The sequence below is a fragment of the Tupaia chinensis genome, unplaced genomic scaffold, assembly GCF_000334495.1.
Source record: "Tupaia chinensis unplaced genomic scaffold, TupChi_1.0 Scaffold000098_1, whole genome shotgun sequence".
NCBI classification, from domain to species: Eukaryota; Metazoa; Chordata; class Mammalia; order Scandentia; family Tupaiidae; genus Tupaia; species Tupaia belangeri.
In genome coordinates, this window is record NW_006159560.1 from 609,273 (window position 1) to 634,064 (window position 24,792).

Sequence of the window (24,792 nt, forward strand, 5' to 3'; positions counted from 1 at the left end):
CGTCGCTCCCTCTTTGCCCGCCCTAGGCCCTGCCCCTGACCCCTCCCCTCAGCCCCTCGGCGCCCGGGGTGTCATTGGGCCCCGGAGACGTGAGCCAACTTCAGGCTGCTCAGAGGAAGCCCGTGCAGTCACCTGGGTGCGAGAGCGTTGCTGCCTCGGGCTCTCCCGCTGCGGGGAGAGCGGCACTCGCCGGCCTGGATGAGGTTGGATTTAGGGCGGCTCCGCAGCTGGGCTGTCGCGGCCGTGGCAAGCGCTGCAACAGGTAGACGGCGAGAGACTGACCCCGGCCGAGGCAGGTGTGTAGGGGTGCGCAGCGGGGCGCCGCTTGCCCTGCTCGGCGTGCGGCCGCGGCGCGGGAGCGTGCACTTTGCAGGGAGAAGCGGCTGCGTAATCCGGAGGCACAGTCAGTATGGTGCTGTGTGCTTGTTGTTTTGTTTTGGTTTTCCACTTTTCCCCCCCATTGGCCGCCAGAGGACTATTTTGGGAAAGTTTGGCCACTTTGGAGAAATGCCCTCTAACGAGCAGCTTTAGCCGCCTCTGGCAGTGGGAGGTCTACCACCCTTCCCTTTCCCCAAAGATAAATTTCGGATCGTTTTCCTCGTTGAATATTTAAAGGATGTTTGAATAATATTTCTTTCCTCTGTCAGTTGCGGAAGCTCCCAAATCTCAGCCGGAGGTGTACGGGATAAGGGCAGTTGAAGGAGATAGAATAGATCTTGATAGATCTGTGGATGAAAGGGGTTCTGAAAATTCTGCATTTCCCGTTCCTAGCTTTCACGAAACTCAGGAGAGAGGCTACGCTTTCTACTTCCTACGGCATCAGCTGGAATTCTAAGGGCAGGGGAGGGAGCGATGAGGCTCTGGTGACATCCCAGCCTTACTACCGAATTTTAGGTGCGTGGCTTTTCCCACTGAGTTTTTAAAAACCAGGTTTAAGTCATAGTGGTTGACGGCACCATCGCTGTTCTTTATTCATTATGACACAGGAGTTAGGAAAACTTTTGCTAGCAGACGACTCTTTGAATCCGCCCGATTTTAAATGCACCAAATTGCTTTTTTAACATTCTGTATTGCCAGTTCTCTAGGTGCTGTTATTGATGATATTTACATAGCAATGATAACAGCATTCTCCATCTGGGAAGTCCTGCTGTGAAGTTTTAATTTTATGTTTGACATCATGGCACGCTGTCATGGAAATGCTGGCGCTGAGAAGTTTTAAAAATGATCTAAAGTGCTTTTTTCCCCTCCTGTAAGAGAGATGTAGTTTTGTCAGGGGATTTAGAAAGATCCGGTGGGTAGTGAATTAGGTGAGTGAGTAGAAATCAGGTGTGCTCGGTTCTAACTGGTTCCCCCTGCTCTCTTCGGTGACCTTGGGCAGATTTTTTAAAACCGTTTCCCTCATGTATAAAAGGGGAACACAATAGCTCTGTAGTGGGGAATCACAAAAGTAGTTAGGGATGGTGAACTTTTACAACTGTGCAACCTTGCCATGACTGGAGAGCTCTCAAGGCTCAGTATTTAAGGTGCCTTCCTCCAGCGAGATAAGTGTAGAAAACGATACCTTCAAAATGGGACTGTGCTCTGGGGGATGTTAAAAGTGAAAGTGTTTTCACGTAAAATACAGATTCACAAGGATCTTTGTTAATATTCCTGAGGGGAAAAAAAACCCCTACTTCCTTATGGAAGAGGTCAAGTTAACACAGCTTGAAAAACATACCATTTTAAAGTCAGGTTTTCCTTTGTAAAAATAGTATTTGGGAGCACATGGGGTGGGGACTGAGAGTAGAACCTTCCTTCAGTGCTTTTCAGGACTTAAGAGAATGTCCTTTATGTTCTGGGGGAGGCCATTGGCATGAAAATTAAAGGTTCATAATGGTTTTTACCTTTGTCCCAAGGAAGTTTCTGGTACAGTTTCCATTGTAAGGGCAGCAAGCCTGATTTTACATAAGCTAGTTTGCATACCACTATCTGCTTCATGTCATACAGTGCTTTAGTGTTTAAAAAAAAAACCCTAAAAACACAAAACAAAAACTTGCCACTTTAACCCTCTGGATATTCATTTCTATGAGGATTATATCCATCAACTATGGGATTGTCGGAAAAGTCACGATGCATTTTTGCATAGAAAAACACGTCATGACTTTTCCAACGACCCAATAGTATTCTCAATATTCAGTAGTAAATTCAGGTTGACTGGCGAAAAGTCTGCTCAAGCCGTGGTCTGTACGCCAGTTTCAAAAAGACAACCTCGGTTTCCTGGACAACATAGGAAATAAATTCCTAACCTGAGCCATTTGTTTACAGAAAGGACTAATTAAAATAATAGGGAGAATTTAGTATAAACTATATCAAAGCCTCTGTTTAAAAGCCACCTGACCCTAAGAAAATGTTTGCTGAGAAAGCACTGCAGGTGCTGTCCTTTCTTCTGTATGTGTGGACAGTTTTTCCTCTTCTTTCTTTGTAGAGAGGTGCATTGGTTTGGCAGATGGGAGTATCTTAAACAAAGCTAATTTAGATTTCAGCCAAGCCTTTTTGCACATTCTTTAATAATAGTCCTGTCAATAACTTGGTGAAGTACAGGCGGTTTTATGTGGAGAGTTCAAGGCTAGCCAAACAGGACTTGGAAGGTTGTCTTCAGCTGGATGGTGATAGCGGATAAGGCGCTTCCTTGTAGAGGGTTTCAGGCTGACTTTGGGACCACCTGTCCCCCCTATAGTTTCTCTTTAAATCTTCGCATAGTGTCGTGCATCTGGGATATGGCTCATGCCTAAGGGTGGAGGGATGCATTCTGCAACTCAGGATCCTAGTGGGTGAGCTGTGAAAAAAGGAAGCAGTGGCCAAATTATTTAGGGAATGCTGGATTCCAAAGTAAACTGGTTTCTGCACTCCAGAATCTCACAGGGGGTTTAACGTGTACATTTACACGCTGAGACTTCCAAAAAGCAGCAAGCGACCACTCTTCCCAATAGACTGTTTGGAGGATGATGCTTTGGAGAGGAGTCTGGGTGGGGATTCCCCCTTAGACTCAGGGGTACTTATGTAGGATCAGGAGAAAGAATGAGGCTTTAGCTGTGGGAGTGAGGAGGGATGTTTCAGAGGAGGCCTTTGGGTTGATGGTGGTGCAAGAAGCTGAGAGAGCTCATAATATTTACTAGTATTATTCTTAGGCAGAGGTAGAAGCAAGACATGATATTAACTGGTATTTTTCCGTCCATAGCTCCGATAAGTGGTTTTGTGTGTGTGTGTGTGTGTGTGTGTGTGTGTGTGTAAAATAAAAGTTAGTATTCACTATTTGAGTTCCAATTCACTTTTTTTTTTAAACTTTTTTGTGGCTTTGATCTGCTTTTTTTTTAAACTTTTTCGTGGCTTTGATCCACACTGAAATTTTTCGCTGAAGTTATCAGATAACCACCTCAACCTTTGTAATTGGATTTATTTTCCACTGTTTTGCAATTGGTTTTTGATTAGGAATTCACAGGATAATGTTAAGTACAAGCATACTGTGTTAACTGGTAGGCTTTAATATTACAAACTGAGTATTGATTATAATAGTTTACTTTTTTTTTTTAATTTGCGCTTTGCATTCCATTTGGGATACCAGGGTGAAATGGATAATTTCTGCCTTCTTAAAAATTTAAAATCTAGTATAGAATACTGAAAAATGAAAGACAGCCATAATATTCAGACAATTTGGGCATTACGTTTATTATAGAACCTTATCATAAGGTTCATATCATAGCTAGTGCTAATTTTATAGAGAGAAATTATGTTATTTTCAATGTTAGTTAACACAAGTTTTGTAGCAAAAGGACTCCTTAGTCTTCTTTTTTTTTTAATTTTTCCTTTTTTTTCTAATGAGGTGAGGTCAAGGGAGATGTTGACAAAGACAGAAAGAATGAAAGGCTTCAAGTCACGCTTGTGCACAGAACTCCAGAACCGTATCTTGCAGGATGGGACTTTCATTGTGTCATAGATCGTTTCTAGGTATGAAAGATTTGAAAAATGCATGCACACAGATTTTAGGGATGTTACAACACTAAAATGCACAAGTAAACTTTTCCTGAGAATTAGTTAATTAGAAAAAAAAAAAAAAGTCTTTTTTGTGGTGGTCATTGAGGGATAGGGAGCGTTTGCCCCTAAAGAGCCTTTAGTTATTGCCTGGAGATTTTTTGGTTGGCACAACAGGGAGAGGGTGTGCTGCTGGCAACTGCTGGACAGGGGTTTGCGAAGCTGCTAAACATCTTACAGCCAACCCCCGCCCAAGGTCCCCAACCAAGAACTATGGGCCCCCAAATAACAGTAGTACCAAGGCTGAGAAATCCTGATGGAGGGAGACATCTGGAATCTAATTCTGCTCTACACTTCACTGTGTGGCCTGGGCCTCTTGTTTAGATAATATTCTTACCAGTTGTATTGGGTAGTTTGTATGGATTAAAGAGTTAATATGGACTGGCACTCTTGTATTGAATTCTATAATGCATAAGCATGACATAAATATAGCCTATTAAAATTATTCCATCCATGGCATACATTTGTCTATGCAGCTGATGGATATGGTTGTGTATCTGAAACAATCCCACTGAGGTTGGGGACTGCTCGATGTTCTTTATCACTACAGATGCACTGGCTGGTCCTAGGGCCAGGATGTAGCTGGTGCTTGGTGGTGTGGAATGAACGAGAGCTCACACTTCAGGGCCCCTCTTCACGTGCCCGGTGGGCTGTTGACAGTACAAATGTCTGACCATTGGAGAATCTTTTTAGCAGAGGTATCTCTGGGTCAGGGTGCATGCCAGTCTTTGCCAGAACTGAAGTAGAGAAGAATCCTGACATTCCTGAGCTGTCTCTGAGCTGCAGACCATCTTAATCAGGACTTACAAGTCTCCGCTTTTCAGAATTTGGCATTATATTATCAGTCTAGTTTAAGAAAGTCTAATTATTTAAAAAAGAATTCTTAAATTATTTTTTTAATGGTAACTGGTCAGTTTACATTTGGAAATAGTAACTTCAATTGTGTTTCCATGTTGTTTTTAAGAGGGTCATGTATTAAATACAGACAATTTTTTTTTTTAAGAATTATTGATTATGGGCCAGCAGGTGGCATGGTGGTTAAGGGCACTGGACTCCCATGTGGCAGACCACAGTTCGAGTCCTGGACCTGGCGGGTTGCTTTCTTGCTTTTCCCACTCGCTCGCTCGCTCTCTCTTGCTCTGTCCCTCTCTGGTCAAATTAAAAATAAGTAAAGTTAAAATAATTTTTTAAAAAATGATTGATTATAACTTATTTATTATTAATTTTTAAAATTCGCTATAGGGCACATTTGCTCACCAGAGAAAGAAAGGGAGAAGGAAAGGGAGAAGGCAAGCCTCCAGGGCCAGGACTTGAACCACATTCTGCCATGTGGTAGTCCACCGTCTTCACCACCACACCACCTGCTAGCTCCAGGGAGATTTTTAATAAGGCCATATATTAGATAGTCTTCCATACGATCAAAAGACTCCAAAGGTCCCATTGAGGTTTTTTTCCCAATTACCAGTGGGTGCATGCAGTAGCCAGGCCATAGTCCCTTCTTTTTCATCTTCCCATCCTGCTGGGATTTGGGGTGTGCACACATACATGTATACCTGGTGTGCCTTTCACGCCAGCAGCCCAGGGTTCACATCACTTCCGGTCATCATGAGATCTTGCTCCCTTAAGCACTAGGCTATGGGCTTGGCCCAGAAGATTCTGTTTTAAACTTGACCTTGTCCCACCTACCTCAGTTTCCTTCTTTCCTCATCAACCCCTAGGGGTTCTCTTGAATGTTAAATGATTTTATGTTTGTAAATATTCTTTGCAAACTCTAAAGACTGTATAATAGCAAATATGTTCCTTTCGTTGAGATGCAAACTATTTTTATAGGACTGTGGCTTCCCAGTATGGCTTCTGGACAAGTTACAGCCTAGACTGTACTCAAGAAGGTAACCGTTTTATGACTAGACATGTAATGAGCAGAATATGGATTTATAGCATCATAAGTGCAATTTGAGAATGTCTTTGAGAGTAATATCGCTATAACTGACTCTCATTTTTTTTTTTCATGTAAATGTATTTGTTAGCTATGGAGACCAAAGGCTACCACAGTCGCCCTGAAGGTCTAGATATGGAAAGACGGTGGGGTCAAGTTTCCCAGCCCGTGGACCGTCCTTCCCTGGGACCTGCAGAGAGGACCGAGGAGAATAACTACATGGAGATTGTCAACGTCAGCTGTGTTTCCGGTGCTATTCCAAACAACAGTACTCAAGGAAGCAGCAAAGAAAAACACGAACTACTCCCTTGCCTCCAGCAAGACAATACTCAGTCCGGGATTTTAACATCTGAGATTAAGACGGAGCTGGAACCCAAGGAACTGTCGGCCACTGTCGCCGAGTCCATGGGGTTGTACATGGATTCTGTCCGAGAGGCCGACTACGCCTTTGAGCAGCACGCCCAGCAAGGGAGTCTGAGCCCAGCTAAGATCTATCAGAATGTTGAACAGCTGATGAAATTTTACAAAGAAAACGGCCACCGGCCTTCCACGCTGAGCAACGTGAGCAGACCCTCGAGATCCTTTCTGCCTGACCCTGGGAGCGCTGTGAATGGCGGGGTCATGCGTGCCATGGTGAAAAGCCCGATCCTGTGTCACGAGAAGAGCCCGTCTGTCTGCAGCCCTCTGAACATGACATCTTCGGTTTGCAGTCCTGCAGGGATCAACTCTGTGTCCTCCACCACGGCCAGCTTTGGCAGCTTCCCCGTGCACAGCCCTATCACCCAGGGAACCCCTCTGACGTGCTCCCCCACTGTGGACAATCGAGGTTCCAGGTCACACAGCCCCGCACACGCTAGCAACGTGGGATCTCCTCTCTCTAGTCCACTAAGTAGCATGAAATCCCCAATTTCCAGCCCCCCAAGTCACTGCAGTGTAAAGTCTCCGGTCTCCAGTCCGAATAACGTCACTCTGCGATCCTGTGTGTCCAGCCCTGCGAATATCAACAACTCAAGGTGCTCCGTCTCCAGCCCTTCCAACACGAATAACAGATCCACGCTCTCCAGTCCGGCCGCCAGTACTGTGGGATCTATCTGTAGCCCCAATGCCTTCAGCTACCCTGCTTCTGGCGCCTCGGTTGGATCCAGTGCTACCCGGGATGTGATTCCTAGTCCAGACACGCACGAGAAAGGTGCTCACGAGGTCCCCTTTCCTAAGACTGAGGAAGTGGAGAACGCCATCTCAAACGGTGTGACTGGCCAGCTGAACATTGTCCAGTACATCAAACCAGAACCAGACGGAGCTTTCAGCAGCTCCTGCCTGGGAGGAAACAGCAAAATACATTCTGATTCTCCCTTCTCCTCCGTACCAATTAAGCAAGAGTCCACGAAGCATTCGTGTTCAGGCGCCTCTTTTAAAGGGAATCCCACAGTAAACCCATTTCCATTTATGGATGGCTCCTATTTTTCCTTTATGGATGATAAAGACTATTATTCTCTATCAGGAATTCTAGGGCCACCCGTGCCCGGCTTTGAGGGTAACTGTGAAGGCAGCGGATTCCCAATGGGGATTAAGCAAGAACCCGATGATGGGAGCTACTACCCAGAGGCCAGCATCCCTTCATCAGCCATTGTTGGCGTGAATTCAGGTGGGCAGTCTTTTCACTACAGGATTGGTGCCCAAGGTACAATATCTTTATCACGGTCGGCTAGAGACCAGTCTTTCCAACACCTGAGTTCCTTTCCTCCTGTCAATACTTTAGTGGAATCATGGAAATCCCACGGTGACCTGTCAGCTCGAAGAAGCGATGGATATCCAGTCCTAGAGTACATTCCAGAAAACGTATCAAGGTCAGTTGGTTTCCTTCTCTTTCTTGATCTCGTGTATTTTTTAATCGTGGCTTTATAACACGTCGAAGATTAGTTTTATCTTTGCAATTTACACACATTTCAGTTTTTTGTTTTGTTTTGTTTTTAAAGTAATCATTTCGTTGTCCTCCGTTGGCTGGTTGGTATAATGTTTTTATTTAAGTAGAGGAATAAACCATTTTTAAAAATCGTTTAGAAATATCAGCGTTGACCTTGAAGGAGCATAGATTGGTATCCCCTCCCCATTGCCTATGTTACGTGTTTGGAAAATGTTTATTTTTCGGTTGCTAGCTATGATAGGGGTCCTCCCTTATCTGTGAAGATAACTTTCAAGACCCCGGTGGATGTCTGAAACCATAGGTAGCACTGCATCCTATACCTGTTATGTTTTTCATATACGTACATACCTATGACAAAGTTTTGTTTCTAAACTAGACACAGTGAAAGATTAACAACAATACCTAATCATAAAATAAAGCAATTATAATATACTGTCATAAAGGTTATGGGAATGTGGTCTCTCTGTCTAAAATATTTAATATTAATAAAAAGAACCCACTGTGGTTAACCGCAGGTAGCTGAAACCACAGAAAGCCAAACCTCGGACTGGGGTGGGGGCTACTGTGTATTCATTTGAGCAGATAAAGTGCTTCATAGTTGCTTTTTTTCAGCAGATGTCTGTCAGTTCATTAAAATTGCTTTCTGTTAGTTTCTTCATGGTCTCAAATTTTTTTCTTTTGCTTTCTTTATTAATCACTTCATTGTTTGTGGAAAATACGATTGAACCCCAAATCTATGACCCACAAGCTTCTCTCCCTCCCACCCTCTTCTAGGTACGTTCATTCTCTGAAAGTGTGGTTTTTTGATACAAATATGTCATTTCCCTAACTGTCAGGGCTTTGAAAGACTCAGCACATCTAAAGTTACGAAGTGGACAGTCTTGCTTTCTTACTCACATTGGAAGTGAGTTATACCGCTGCAGTTGGGAATTGGAATATTTATAAATTTCAGGCCTGCAAGAAGACATACTCTACTGTAAAATATCTCTTGGCTTTCCCTGTTGCAGATAGCATGTTGTATATTTAGAAAAAACAAGGAAGAGGTTTTAGATAAGACTATCAAGGCTGGTTCTAAGTTATACAGTGAACACTTGCATTGGACTTTGCTTCTGTGGTCTGTTTATTACATGGTTGTGATAAATGATCCTTTTATGGAATAGATAAGAAGTAGATTTTCTAGATAGAGTTCATCCCTTTGGCGTCTAAAACCATGTGGCTATTTCCCTTTAAAATCTACTTGGGGAAATTCATCTATGCCATTCACAGGATATTAGAGTTTATGTGTATTCCCGTTTTTCTCCTATTCAGTGTTTTCCCCCACAAACCCAAAGCAAAAAACTTCTAATTTGTGTATTCTTGTTCTTGTCATTGGCTCTAACCTTGTTCCTCTTGCTTTTATGGAAGCAAACATCCTATAAAGGAGACATCCTTATAGGTCCCCATAGTATGAACTATTCGATTACACGCTAATGCTGGCTCTTAAATTCTAAGCTCTAACACAGTCATGAGAGTGTAGCTGCCACCGTGAACCAAGCTCAGCGTGTGTTTTACTGCTGGTGTTTCATTGTACTTATGGAGAAGAGCATTTTTGCACATGATGTGATTTTTTTCCCCCTTTATTATAGAGTATCTGTGCCCACACGTGTGAATTAGGCCAGGGGAAGAGAGAGAGAGAGAAAGTCACCCCCTCTAGGGTTTAGCAATTAAACCAAAAAGAATAAAGGCCTAAGATCAGAGGCTATTGCGATCTTTTTCTAGATTTCAGTCTACCTAGTATAATATTTAATTTAAGCTCATCCACACTTCATTTCTGATATGTTATTGTTTGTCTTTGGGGCTGAAATCCAACATTTTTGCCTATTTCTTAATTTATGATGATGATGCCCCATTGTAGGGAGTGTTGAATAAGTTAATGAATTAAAGATCATAAAGGATCAAGACAATGTGTAACTGCTTCAAGGTTTTATAGTAGCCTTCATCTGTAGGTTGAACTTGAAGCTGGTTTCTGGTATATTTCAAAGTATGATTTGAAGTTTCCATAGACCATTTATGAAGTTGGAAATCATGACTTGGTGAAAGTTCCACTCAAAACGGAAGGTCAACCAGAGGGTTTTAATGTGATAGTACAAGAAAAGTTTGTTGATAGTGTTTCAGATTCTATATTGCATCTAACCTTTAAGAAATTACTCATTGTCAATTTTTAAGGTAGTAGCAAAAAATAATAGGTAGTGGGGCCAGTAGGTGGCATGGTGACTGGGGCACTGGACTCCCACATGGCTGACTATGGTTCAAGTCCCAGACTTGGTAGCTTGCTCTTTCTGTCTCTCTCTGTTTCTATCTCTCTCTGGTGAGCGCACATGCCCTGTAGAAAATTGAAGAATAATGATAATGATAAAAAAAAAATTAAACAAATAATTCTTTTTAAAAAGATCATAGTTAGAATTATCTGGAAAGTTCATTAAAAATTCCTCCCCTTTTCCAGTAGTGAGGCCACATTTTCTTTTCTTTCTTTTTTTTTTTGGGGGGGGAGAGGTTTTTGCCATAGGGCACGTGCGCTCGCCAGATAGACAGAGACAGAGAGACAGAAAGTGAGAAATCACCACCCAGGGGGATGGCCATGCTGCAATCCCTTCTTCTCCATTCTCCTCTCGGGATCTTGGGCACACACGCACACATGCCCGGCGTGAGTTTTAAGCCACCGGGTCCGGGACACGAACAGTGGTCTACTACATGGGAGTCCAGCGACATAGCCATTACGCTAACTGCTGGTCCGTGAGGCCACATTTTCTTCATATACTTGAAGTACAACATATCTTGCCACACTGAGTGGAGAAGTAGCTATGAAATTCCAACTGTCTTCTATAAAGACTTACAGAAATGTAAAATGCCATTCTTACTAAAGTTTTTTGTTTGGGAAAGCGTACTTTTTACAAAATAATAAACATATATTTATGTTAACATGTACTAACATTGTTTTTAAATGATTTACAATGTCAGTTTTACTCTCATTTCATTTAAATGACTTAATTTTAGTTTTCATTTCTAACACGGTAGATATCAGTAGCCTTAAGTCACACAGAAGTTTCTGAACTCCTCCATACTTCCCGAGAGTGAAAGGCATTTTGAGAGCCAGCAGTTTGGAACTGTTAGTCTGCATTGTATCCTATCTACCACTTGGAGCTTATTGAAGAAAGAGGATGTTACTGTATTTGTGTTAGCCTTACTGAATAGCATTCTGAGGAAGGAGTATGCTATGCAAATAAGAGAAATGATTCCCACTCAGGTGAACTTTTCAGGCTGACAGCAATGAGTCATGGCTCTGAGGTGTGTGTAGTCTTTATTTCACTCAATGGGCATTCTGGGAGAGAGGGGATGAAAAGTCCCCTGTTAATCATTTCTAGTGAATGGGTTGTCTGAATGCCAAATCTGGGAGTCAATTATGACAAAGCTAAATGCAGGACGCTGGACCTAGTGTTGTCATGTAATTGGCGTTCCCCTGTCAGCCCAGACACAAAACTGTGACCTTGCCAGGCCTCAACTTCTCTGAGCCTCAGTTTCTTCATTTGAAAGTGAAGTTGAAATAGATGCTCTCAGAGATCTGTCAGTGAAACTACTGTGTAGCCCTGTAGTGTTTTTTTTTTTTTTCCAAATATAATCAAAATAGAATATTGCTTCTCATACTTGCTAACCTGGGTCCCAGTAGTTTTTAGCCATAAGTCTGTCTGCATAGCTTTCAGGGTAATCTAGATAGAAAAATGGCAGTTGCTGTTAATCATTTTAAAGTTCTAGTGAGGAGGGGTAATCTGTCATTTTTCTCTGAAAAGCGGAGTTTCATCAGATCTTTCCTTTTATACCATCTGACACTTGTGAATTCCTTGTTCTTTTTGTTGAGCTATTCCACATGGAACCAGGCTATTTCTCTTGACATTGTACCGCCCGTTTATGGTGGTAGTCACAGTTGCTCGGATAGCTTCATAACACAGCACTAACGTGGACTTAGACGCCATTAGATTGGCATCTGTTCACGGTTACAAAGGGCATACTCGGGTGTTGTTTAAGACTAGTCATTTGGTATTTGTCATGATATGTACTGATTGGTGTTTTTCATGATGGAGTGAAGTCATTTAGTGAATAACCTATACTTAACTTTTATTTTCTGATTGTCCCTCAAGGTTTTTGAAACTTGCCTTATATGATAAGCTGAAAACTTCAGAATTCAAGGAGTTTGTGATGAAGTTTGCCTTTTCCATCATCTTTCTAGATAAACCATTGAGATGTATATATCTTTATGTAATGCAAAGTATGAAAGAATGGCGGGATGGTGGCTTTTTTTTTTTTTTTTTTTTTTTTTTGGGGGGGCTTTAAAAATTTTTTTTTTTTGGAGAGGTTTTTGCTATAGGGTGCGTGCATTCACCAGAGAGGCAGAGAGACAGAAAGTGAGAAATCACCCCACGGGGGGATGGCCACACCACAGTCCCTTCTCCTCCATTCTCTCGGGATCTTGGGCACCCGGCGTGAGTTTAAGCCACCAAGTCCAGGACTCGAACTGTGGTCGACTACATGAGAGTCCAGTGACATAGCCATTACACCAACTACTGGTCCCAAGGGATGGTGGCTTTTTGTGGGAGAGGGTGTGTGTGTGTGTGTGTGTGTGTCTGTGTGCATGTGTGCATGTGTGCATGTGTAAGAGAGAGAGTATTGGGGCTTATTAGAATAAATCCATTTATAGCATTGCTTAGGTCATTTGGGAATGAAAACATGTAGCTTTTTAAAAAATGATATGTCTCCTAATATTTTGATTTTGAAATTGCTAATGTACTTAGAGTTTCTCCAGGTATTTTAAATAATATTTTTAGAAAGGATTTTTACATGAGATTGACTTCTGATGATTCATTTACTATCATTCACTTATGGTACTTCTGGGAAGAATGGTGATAATTTTATTGGAAAAAAAATACTTAGTGCTTCAGAATATGCAAATAACTATGTAATACTGTATAGCTTTGCTTTTAACGTAGCAAGTGTCTTAGGTTTATATATTAGCATGTCTACCTTTTATCACCTAAAATATCAATTTGTTTAGAGCTCTTTACTTTGTACTTAAAAAATAAAAAAACTTAAGTTGAGGGAACAAGCAGATGGCCTAATGGTTACTTCGCTAGACTCCCATGTGGTTGAACAAGGTTTGCCTAAAACTCATGCCAGGTGAGTGTGTGTGGGTGCCCAATATCCTGAGAGGAGAATGGAAAAGCAGGGATTGCAGCGTAGCCATCCTCCCAAGGGGTGATTTCTCGCTTTCTGTCTCTGTTCTCTCTCTGTCTCTCTGGTGAGCACATGCGCCCTATAGCAAAAAAATCTCTCTCAAAAAACAAACAAATGAAAAATCAAACTGAGATAAAACCCATGATTTCAGTTAGGTATACTTGAATTATTCAACCTTATGCAGTTTCCATACCGGTGACATACTAAAACTAGAACCTTGAGATTTGGCATTTATAGATTTGATGTCTTTTGCAGGATTGAAATTCTGGGTGTGTCTGACCTTCTCGGTCCTTGCAGTGTCAGACTCACAGCAGATGTTAGGTTGATCCCCAGTCATTTTGGAGCAATGCTTTGCTTCCCTTGATGCTTTAAGGTTATGTTTTTTTCCCTCCCAAATAATGCTTTTTTGCTTGGCTTTCCGCTGTGACTTTAGTTTCATTGGACTCATCTGCTGAAAAAATTTCAGTCTTGTTGCTAGATCATGTATCGTTTCCTTTCATTTACTAAATTGAAATTGAGAGAAAAATATTGGCTTTCTGATTACATTTAAATACAGCCATTAGCTTGCATATCTTTGTGAATGGTTTTCCAAAATTATTAGTGAGAACTGAGGGAAAATAGAAGCATATTAAATTGATGGTGACTTTATTTCCAATTTTATGATTTCTGGTTTTAAACTGGTAAGGTATAGGCTTTATTTTCAGTTTTAAGAGTGATCTTTTGTTCTTTATATAGTAAGGATACGATAAAGTTAAAATGTAATTGCATAGAGGCGCTTGTTACTTCATTGATGCTCTAGAACCCTCTGGATTTAGGATAGTTAGTGGTATGGCTGAGGCTGAAATTTCAGTGTAGAAAACAAATCAGAATTGTTTGTATTTTATGCTAGAAATAGAAAGCTGTAGTCTAAGGAAGGAAGTGGGATAAACAAGAAGTAATTTGAATACTTAAAAAGCGAATACCTTAGGGAGAGAGCGAGAGGTAATAAATAACTGGCAATCTGGATTCATAACTGTGGCTATGACTTAATTTTATGACCAAGGAATACTTCATTTGTAACTTCACCTTATATATTAGGAGTTATTGGGACAAATATACAAAATTTGCAGTGTGAAACAGAATGCGATACGGGTTAGGGGGCTAAATTGACGGAGTGTTCTGACAGGGAGAGGGTATGTGGGCAAGTCTTGGAAAATGGGGAGGTGGTGGGGGTCAGAGTTGGTTTTTATACTTAGACTTGGAAAAATTGCAGGGGGCAGGAGCAGGTACTTCCTAATGGAGGGAGCGGGGATAGCAAAACCCTGCAAGTGGGCAAAACACACATTTGGCCAGCTGCATGGCTAGCATGATAATGGAGATTTGGGAGAAGAAAGCCTGGAATAAGTTAGTAGGACTAGAAGAGTCTTGAACTTGAAAGTCACATTAAGAAATTTGTACTTAGTTTAGCAGGTAATAAAAACAAAACAAAACAAAAATAAAAACTGTTGACATACTGCAGCAGGCACATGGTGTGAGCTGAAGTGTGCCCTTGGGGAAACCTTAATTGGGCAGTGGTTGTAGGCGAATCAGAGTTTTGAGGGCCTTATTGAAAAATTATCCCACCTATGCAGGAAGATAGGCACGAGGCTCTCTGGAACAAGGATGTCAGGGGTAATGGAAAGAAGTAGATAGGTTGGAGATGTTACAGAAGTTTTTGCAGGAATAATTTCTATTAAAAAAAGTTTTATTTTGAAATAATCACAAATTGCACAGAAATATTAGGAATCCATTTACAAAGAATTCCCGTAAAGAAGGATGTTCGCTTAGAAACCACAGTTACAACCATCAAGATCAATAAATTAGCATTAATAAGTAACTACCATCTGCTCTTTAATTTTTTTAATTATGCATGATAGAGCACATGCATATGCAGATGAGAGAGGGAGGGAAAAGAGGGAAGGACAGGGGAGCACATTCCATGGGACAGTCCTCCCTTACTGCAGTCCTTCACCCTGGGCTCCCCTCATATGCCCAAAGTGTTTCAAGCTGACCAGGATTCAAACCATGGTCACCATAACAGCTATTCTTTAGATCTCATTCTGGTTTTGCCACTTGTCCCAATAATAGTTTTTATAGCCAAAGTATCCATTTCAGAAGTGCACGTTTTGCTTAATTGTCATGTCTCTTGTCTCTTCCAGTCTTGGAGAGTTCCTTAGTCTTTTCTAGATTTCATGACTTTATACTACTTTTAAAGACTAAAAACCAGTTACTCTGTAGAAGTCCCTCCATTATGGGTTTCCATGTATTTACTCATGATGAGGTTCAGCCGACGTGCCTTTGGCAGGCCTATCTCAGAGTGATGATGTGGTCCCCTCAGTGCCTGGTCTTAGGTGGCATGAGACTCTAGCTGGTGCGATTACAGTTGATTTGGGTCACATGATTCAGATGCTGACTGTCCGGCTTCTTCACAATCAAGTTAGTCTTTTCTTTTTGCCATTAGAAGACATTTTGTGGAGAGGTACTTGGAAGCTGCAAACATCCCATCCTTCTGCAAACATTGTTTCTGGGTGTATGCGGTGGGTTACAGCCTGCTACTGTCATTGGTTTTGATGTTCAAACTGCCTGATGGAACCCCTGGTTGTCCATTCAAGTGGATTCTGTGTTCTTCAGCCATGTCTCCACCCCTCTTCCTTGCATTAGGCTTATCTTGTGCTTTGGCTGTCCCAGCCTGGCAATGATGAGCTGTTTCCTCTAAGGAATACCCACCTCCCCATCCCCAATCCTGCAGACACCCTCCTGTCTCCAATTATCATCTGCCTCCACATTCCTGGTGGTAGGGTCACATATATGCCCACAATGAATGCCTCTTACCCCAGCTCGGTGCTAATGCTCTGCACTAGAGCGCACAGCCATGGGGAGCCCTCCTGTCCCTGCCTGGACCATACCTGCATATCAAGTATCAGAGCCACCCTCGGACTTGACACCCACCGTAGGCCACCACAGCTGCCCACCCCTTCCCCCCATTGTGGACATCTCCTTTGCTGTGTCTTACATATTGACTTTGGGACTAAATTGTTAAGGAAGAGAAAGGGGAGAGGTTGGTATTCGAGTAGAATTGGATGGTAAAATATGTAGAAACTTGGCAACAAAGTTCTGTTATGAATTTGAGTGTTAGAAATAATGATGAAAGGGGCCAGCAGATAACGTAGCAGTTGCATAGCTAGACTCCCACGTGGCCAACTGTGGTTTGAATCCCGGACCCAGTGGCTTGAAAGTCATGCCAGGTGTGTGTGCATGTGTGCCCATGATTCCAGGAGGAGAATAGAGAGGAAAGGATTGTCGCAGAACCATCTTCTCTGGGGGATGGTTTCTCGCCTTTCCCTCTCACTGGCTCAGCATACACGCCCTAAGGTAAAAACCTCTCAAACGAAACAAAACCCCACAAAGAAATAATGGTGAGCAAGTAAGAGATGTGTGGGGGCCAAGAAAGACAGGCTTGGAGAACAAGTGATATGTCTTGGGGATGAGTGTCTTTGGTGCCAGAGCGAACCTCTGAGTGGACTCGTTCCACACAGGGGTGGGTGGGTTGGGCTGAGGATGTGGGAGGCCTTGTCATTGAAGGCCAAAGAAGGAGTTAATTAGGTGGGATCGCCTGGGGAGGGAACATGTGTAGTGACTCAAGTCTGCTCGAAAGTGCATTTTGCTGGGTGCTTAGAACTAGGAACCCCGTTGAGAAGATGAGCAGCAGGACCTGAAGAAGGAGACAGAGATTGGGAAGACGGTGTCATGTCATGGATGCCAAAGGGAAGTAACATGGAGTCTTGGAATTTCCAAATTGGAAGGGTTCTTAGGCTGGCTGTAAATCCAGCCTACTGTGGGCATGGACACTGAGACTAAAACCCACAGAAATGACATTCTTTTGGGACCAGCAGATGGCGTAGTGGTTATGCCATTGGACTCCTATGTAGTCGGCTGCAGTTCAAGTCCTGGACCTAGTGGCTTAAAACTCACTCCTGACGTGTGTGTGTGCATATCCAAAATCCTGAGAGGAGAATGGAGGGGAAGAGATTGTGGCATGGCCATCCACCTGGTGGGGGGCAGGATTTCTTGCTTTCTGTCTCTCCGATGAGCACAGGTGCCCTGTAGCAAAAATACCTCTTTAAAAAGAAATTACATTCTTTTTATATCATACACAGTGCTTGGTAACAGAGCTGGGAGTAGAATCCTTCTTGGTACATTGTCCTTCCCTTCCATTGGGAGATGGTGGTACTAAACCTCATAATAGGCTTGGGAAGACCAGGAATAATACCTACCAGTTGGGTGGTGACCAAATGGCGCTGGAGATTTCCAAGCAGGAATTTTGTGGAGCAGTGGGCCAGGGAATCATCTTGTGATTGGCTAAGGAGCAGGTGAGCATGAAGAAAGGAAACTTGGAGGTGTGGACAAGCAGGGTGCCCTCTATTTTGGTGATTAAAGAGAAAGGGTTCAAGAAAGAAATGGTAATACCAAGAAAAAGCAGGATCAGCGCAAGGGTTTTGTTCAACGGTAACCTGTGGAGAGGGCGTATTGGAGATGAGCGGAGACTGAGATGAGAAATGGAAGAGGGAGCCAAGATAACTGATGAGGCCAGGGTCCTGGAAAGGTGAGAACAGAAATGAGACTGCAGTTAAGTCTCAGAGGCCAATAATTAACTGCAACACGAAACGGACAGGTTATGGCTAGTGTCATCGTTTTTACAGACGGAAACTGAGACAGAGATGGTGTATGGGATCTCCTCAGGGCACACAGTGGAAGGAATTGTAAAAACAAATACTTGAGATGGAGAAGAAAGCCGAATATCCTGAAAACAAACAAACAAACAAACAAAAACAGGCGGCCAGATGGATCGTTTCAAAACATAAATCCGGTCATGTGGCTGATATAAAGCTCTCTGGTGGCTTCTCATTGCAAACAGCATCAAGCAAAATAACTTAGGGTTTGTAAGGCACTACGTTATCAGGCCCCAATACTGTCCTCCATACCTATTTCCGCCTTGCCATTCCCCACGCCGGCCTTTCTGCACCGTGAGGAACACAGCCCCCTCCCATTTGGGGGCTGCTGTACTCACTAGTCCCTGGGCCAAGAAGGCCCTACCTCTCGATTTGGTTTCTTGCCTGATGCAGTTTGAAAACATGGATGCGCCATTGTAAGGGGATTAAGAGGGTGAAAACTTGATCCAGTTATGACGTAGAAAGGTGGGGCTTTGGAAAAGAGATTAGCCATTGCCTGGCTAGGGTGGGGCTTCCTCCATGGAGTCCAGTTGGGTTTATGAGGAGGGGGAATGAGGCAGTCAGGGGCCCACAAAGGAACAGAGACCCCGCTTTCCTGCCCTCCGCTGTCCTGTGATGTAGCCAGGGAGGTCCCCGGCCCTTAGACCTCCAAAGTGTGGCCACATAAACGGCAATTTTTATAAATCATGTAGTTTCAGGTCTCCTTTGTTATTAGCCACAAAATGGACTAGAACACTGCCTTGTTCTCATCACTTGGGATTAACTCAAATGTCACCTTCTTAGAGAGACTTTTCTAACCCTGTTATTTAATGTGGTGACCTCCTGCCTTCTGGCACCTCACCCCTAGCCCCTTTTCTTGCCTTCAGAGTCCATTCCGGCCCTTCGTTGCCTTCACTTCCCCTAATTAGAACGTAGACCTCAGAAGGGCAAGGTCCCTGGCTGGCCTGTGTCCCAGTGTATTTGCCACACTGGAAGCAATGCCAGGTATTTGGTTGATGTTCAGTAAATATGTTCTCATTGAATGTTCTCATTCATTCTCAGTTAAATGAATTTGGTTAGCAGAGGGCCTGGGGGATGGGTATGTATCTGGCGAGGTATTGGTGATTATGTAATAGTGGGTCGTCTGGAGAGTCATGATGCACTTTTGCACTGAAAAACATAGGAAAAGGGGGACCAGCAGATGGCATAATGGTTATGACGCTAGACTCCCATGTAGTTGACCAAGGTTCGAGTCCTGGACCCAGTGGTTTAAACTAATACCAGGCCCATGTGCATGCATGGCCAAGATCCCAAGAGGAGAATGGAAGAGAAGGGATCCTGGCATGGTCCTATCTCCCTGGGGCGGTGATTTCTCACATCTTGTCTCTTTGTCTCTTATCTCTCTAGTGTGCGCAGATGCCCTATAGCAAAAATCTCTCTTAAAAAAAGGGGGGGGCAGCCAGCAGGTCAGCAGGTGGCGTGGTGGTTAAAAGTGCTAGAATCCCATGTGGTCAAATGCGGTTCAAGTCCCAGTTCTGGCAGCCCGCTTTCTTGCTTTCCCTTCCTCTCTCTCTCTCTGTCTCTGGTCAAATTAAAAAATAATAATAACAAATGGAATTAAATAAAGAAATAATGTTTTTAAAAAACAGAAAAATATGTCATGATTTTCTTGACCTAATATTAATAAAATTATTATTAAATAACATGAGAGTTCTACTGAGTTTAACAAAAAGTTATTGTGACTTCTGCCAGCGTATTTTCAGGATTTTCATTAAGTAATTTATCAATAAATACTGTTCTTGCTTTTTCTCATCTCAGCTTAATAGTAATGGTATGTTCTAAGCGAATGGTGATTTGTATTTTTAGTTTTTATTGTAAGGTTACTTGTTTGTTTATTTATTTTAAAGATTATTCTATTTAACTTTATTTATTTTAATTTGACCAGAGAGGGACAGAGAGAGAGAGGAGAGAAAGAGAGAAAGCAAGCCACCAGGTCCAGGGCTCGAACCACGGGCAGCCATGTAGGAGTCCAGTACTCTTAACCACCACATCACCTGCTGGCCCCTTTTAATTTAAAAATAGTTAAATTCACTCTCTTTGGTGTGCGATTCTACGTGTTTTGCCAAATTGTAGTCATATAAACACCACCCAAAAAAGGTGGAACTAGTCTGTCACCCAGCAGAATTCCCTCACGTCGCCCCTTCTTCGTTAATTCCTCACTCTCAAAGCCAGTGACCACTATATGTGGCCTGTCCCTATAATTTTGTTCTTTCTAGACTGTGACATAAGTGGAATACTATTTATGTAGCCCCTTATTCTGGCTTCTTTCATTCAGCTTTATGAACTTGAGATTCATTCACGTTCTGTGTATCAGTAGTTATTTCTTTTTGTTGCTGAGTAGTAGTCTGTTTGTGGCTATTTCGCATTTTGTGCATTTATTATTATCTGTGGATAGTTTTTCGGCTTATTTCCCGTCTTGGCTACTACAGCGAAAGCCACTGTAAGTATTGGGCTGTTGGAAAAGCCACGGTATTTTTCTATGTTTTTCTATGCAAAAATGTGTCATGACTTTCCCAGCAACCCAGGATTTATAGACAAACCTTTGCATGGCATATGCTTTGTTTTTCCTCAGTAAATATCTTGAAGTGGAATGGCTACATCATCCGGTAGGTGTAAGTTTAAGAAACCATCAAAGTGTTTTCATAAGTGGTTGTTGTAGTCCGTGTTCCTACCAGCAGTGTATGAGAGTTCCAGTTCATCACGTCCTTGCCAACACTGGATAGAGTGGGTATTTTTATCTTTAGACATCACAATAAGCGGCAATACCTCATTGTGGTTTATTCTGGTATGTTCCTAATGCTGAGATGATACTGAACATCTTTTCACGTATTTATTTGCCACTTGTATTAAATAACACGAGAGTTCTACTGAGTTTAACAAAAAGTTATTGTGACTCCTGTCAGCATATTTTTAGGATTTTCACTAAGTAATTTCTCAATAAATACTGTGCTTGCTTTTTCTCATCTCAGCTTAATAGTTAGTAATGGTATGTTCCAAGCTAATGGTGAGTTGTGCTTTTAGTTTTTATTATGAGGTTACTTGTTTGTTTCCTCTCATACCTCTTAATAAGTCTTTTGCCTATTTTTGTTGGATTGTTTTCTTTTTGTTATCAGAGTATTTTAATATAAGCTTTTGTTGATAGAAGACCTAGAACTAAGAGAAAAGTCGCTATTTAAAATTCCGTATTGACAGAGGGAAAAATAATAGTCATTTTTCTAATTATTTAGTACTCCCTGTGTCCTTAATGTGGGTGAACAAGCCAAATGAATATGAAACAAGCCAAATGTCCCTACTGTACTCCCGTTGAGTCGGGAAGATGACTCACACGAGTGTGTACAGCCTTTTCCTTGTTCTGTAATTATGTGTTTGGTTCTAGGATGCAGATAAGAACCCTTACCAAAGATTAGAAAAGTAAGAGTTCTGTGTGGGCCGGAATAGTCAAGGAAAGCTTTATATGTGGAGGTGAGATTTTGGTTGGCATTTGGAGACTGGTGGTATTTGGGTGTGTGTTGGGGGGAGGGGAGAGTTGGGGAAGAATAGTCAAGGAATAAATCACAGCACAGTGGGGATGTACAGACAGGGCAGATAAAGCCTGCTTGGTAGAAAACTAGATTATAGAAATTTGTGAATGCTGGACAAAGTATTGGGAGCTTTTTCTTTTTTCTCTTTTACTACTAGGTGTATACGCTTGCCAGAGAGAGAGAGATACAGACAGAGAAAGCATCCCCAATGGAGTATGATCACACTACAGTCCTTTCTGCTCCATCCTCTCCGTCCTGTTTGGTTTCTGGACACATAAGCACACATTCCTACTGTGGTTTTCAAGCCACCAGGGCAGGGATTCAAACCATGGTCAGCCACATAGGATCCAAGTCCTCCACACACAGTGCGTAACTGCTGTGCTATGGGGCTAATCTGGGTGCCTTTTTGATTTCTCTTTCTTTTCTTCTTTCTTTCTTTCTTTTTTTTTTTTTTTCTTTAGGTTTTTGCTATAGGGCATATGCATTTGCCAGAGAAAAACAGAGAGAGGGACAGTGAGAAAAATCGCCCCCCAGGGAGTTGGCCATGCTGCAGTTTCCCTCTCCTCCATTCTTCTCTTGGGATTTTGAGTTTACATGCAAACACATCTGGTGTGATTTTCAAGTCTCCAGATCTGGGATTTGAATTATGGTTTCAGGTGGGAATCTAGCACTTTAACTACCATGCCACCTACTGGCCCCAACCTGGGCACTTTTAATTAAATATTAAAAAACAACAACAACAACAAAAACCTGGGAATTACATAAGAGTAGAAAAGGTAATCTCACAAGTGAGATAGGAAATAGTGACTGAGACAAAAACACAGTTGAGAGGCTAGTGTTGGTAATTCAGACTGGCTCGGGCCTGAGTGGTTACAATGGCAGGCCTAAGAGATAGCTGTTAGAGACCATTCAAAGGAAGAAATAAGTGAAAGTCAACATGTCTGACTCCACACCTGTTCTTTTTCCACTGTACCACAAAGCCATGTGTATTATCAGCAGCACAAAAAGCACCTTGCCAAGGAGCATATGAAAGAAAAAAATGCAGAGCTTAATAGGAATAAAGAGGAACTTTAAGCAGAATTATGACTATAATATCAGAGAAAAGGAACTAGTTTTCCTGTTTGGATGGAGGTAGAATTTGCTTGATCATTTCATCACCAGAATAGAATATGTTTTATGAGACTGTAGAAAAAAAATACCCCAAGGAAATGGAAACAGGAAGAACCAACTACTAGTTTGGCAAACCTGGAAAGCAAGCTGGTGAGAGATTATGCAAATGAATTACAAATTGTAGATTTGCGTTTCTGGTGTGCTTAAGAGGACATGAAGGAACAGAACCTCAGCTTGTCCAGGAGTCTGTTAATTATGTTCTCAGCTAACTGGTGTTTGAATTCAGAGAGCTTATTCCAAAAGTGGAAATGCATTTATTTTTCTCTATCACATGGTAGAGTTCTTGTTTACTTACAAATATTTTTCTGATATACTTGAGAAGAGATTTTGGCTACAAAGTTTGAAAGTATAGAGATAGAATGGGAGCAAATATTCTTTCGCTTATGCCAATTTGGAGTCTCACATTTTTTTTTTTTAATGAAAATGATATTTAGAGAGACTTATTCTTGGAAACTTTGAGGTATGACTAAAAAACTTATGGTCATATAATAACAAAGTATTTTTGTAGAATTAAAGTATGAATTTATTTTTTTAAGAATTATTTTATTTAACCCTATTTATCTGTCTGTCTACTAGATTTGACCAGAGAGGGACAGAGCAAGAGAGAGAGAGATGGAAAGTGAGGAAGCAAGCCACCAGGTCTGGGACTCGAACCACGGTCGACTATGTGGGTGTCCAGCGCCCTTAGCTACCACCTGCAAGCCCTGTTTGTTTTTGACAATTATTACCATGTGTATCATTTTCAGTAGAGAATTTTACTTTCTTGGGTCTGTTTAGTGTTTCTTTTCTTTGCTACTCCCACCTACCCTCTTCCATCTACTCCTCTCCCTTACAGACTCTGACTGTTTAGTGTTTCTTTTCTTTGCTACTCCCATTACCCTCTTCCATCTACTCCTCTCCCTTATAGACTTTGGTATTTACACTTATCCTCTCTAATACCATAGTTTTTGATCTTTCAATTTCTGCCATAGAGTGCAGACATTCAGTATGTATTGAGTGGGGATATACAGTCCTGTCTGTCAAAAATCTGGCTTACTTCACTTTTCAGTAGTTCTTCCTTATTCACTCACTTTGAGGCAAATGACAGTGTCTCATTGTTCCTTTTGGCTGAATAATCTCTATAGTATATGTGCCACAATTTTTCAACCCAGTCATCAGTTCTTGGGCACTTCATTTGATTCCATGTCTTGGCAGTTATGAGTAATGCTGGGATAAACGTGGAAGTGCAAGTGTCCTTCAGAGTATTTTCCCCCACCATTTATTTGTCATTTTCATATCCAATTGAGGGTATACAAGTGAGTTAATCCTTTGAGACTTTTGGAAGCATTTTTGGTTTTTTAATGTGTGGTAAAAGTCTAAAAATTTCATTGATATATATCCTGTATTTTGGACTTGGTTGCTATGATTCAGGTGAAAATAATACTTTTTCCACTTGTAAGAACTGTGTTTTAGGGTACTGAAGAAATTAACAAATGCCTAAAATGGGGAAAGAGGAGTTATAAATACAGCAACCTTTCATTGTTAGCTGATAACTGACATATGATTGAAATGTGAAGGTCCTTGAGTGGTTGTTAGCTGTCCATCAGCATGTACTCCCATTTAATTAAAAAAAAATTTTTTTTGAGAGGTGTTTGCTATAGGGCATGTGTGCTTGTCACAAAGATGGAGACAGAGAGACAGAAAGTGAGAAATCAACTCCCATGGGGGATGGCCACACCGCAGTCCCTTCTCTTCCATTCTTCTCTCAGGATCTTTGTCACGCATGCACACATGCCCAGCGCGAGTTTAAGCCACCAGGTTCAGGACTAGAACCGCAGTCGACTACATGGGAGTCCAGTGATGACTACATGGGAATCCAGCGACATAGCCATTATGCCAAGTGCTGGTCTCTGTACTCCCATTTTTTAAGCTATGTTCATTTAAAAAGCAAACTGCTTTTATAAGAGACTATGCTTGTATGAACTGTACATTTTTTGAAGGATGGGTTCGTTGCCAGTACCTGAGAATAGCAGATGTAAAGAATAGAAATCTAACTGTGAACATGGCCTAGCCCTTGTGATTTTATAACACTGATGAAACATGCTTTTTAGAAAATTTGATTCTTGCCAATTTTACTCCAGCAGG

At 41.9% G+C, this 24,792-nt stretch overlaps 1 protein-coding gene across 1 annotated transcript in view; it reads left to right on the forward strand.

The window, feature by feature from the left end:
• The first annotated feature begins 54 nt into the window (after positions 1-54).
• The window catches only part of NR3C2 (nuclear receptor subfamily 3 group C member 2), a 450,621-nt gene continuing 425,883 nt past the window's right edge, over positions 55-24,792 (forward strand). The window contains 2 exon segments of the mRNA XM_027769929.1: positions 55-296; positions 6,096-7,851. Coding sequence (XP_027625730.1) covers positions 6,098-7,851 — 1,754 coding nt within the window. The 5' untranslated portion in view covers positions 55-296; positions 6,096-6,097.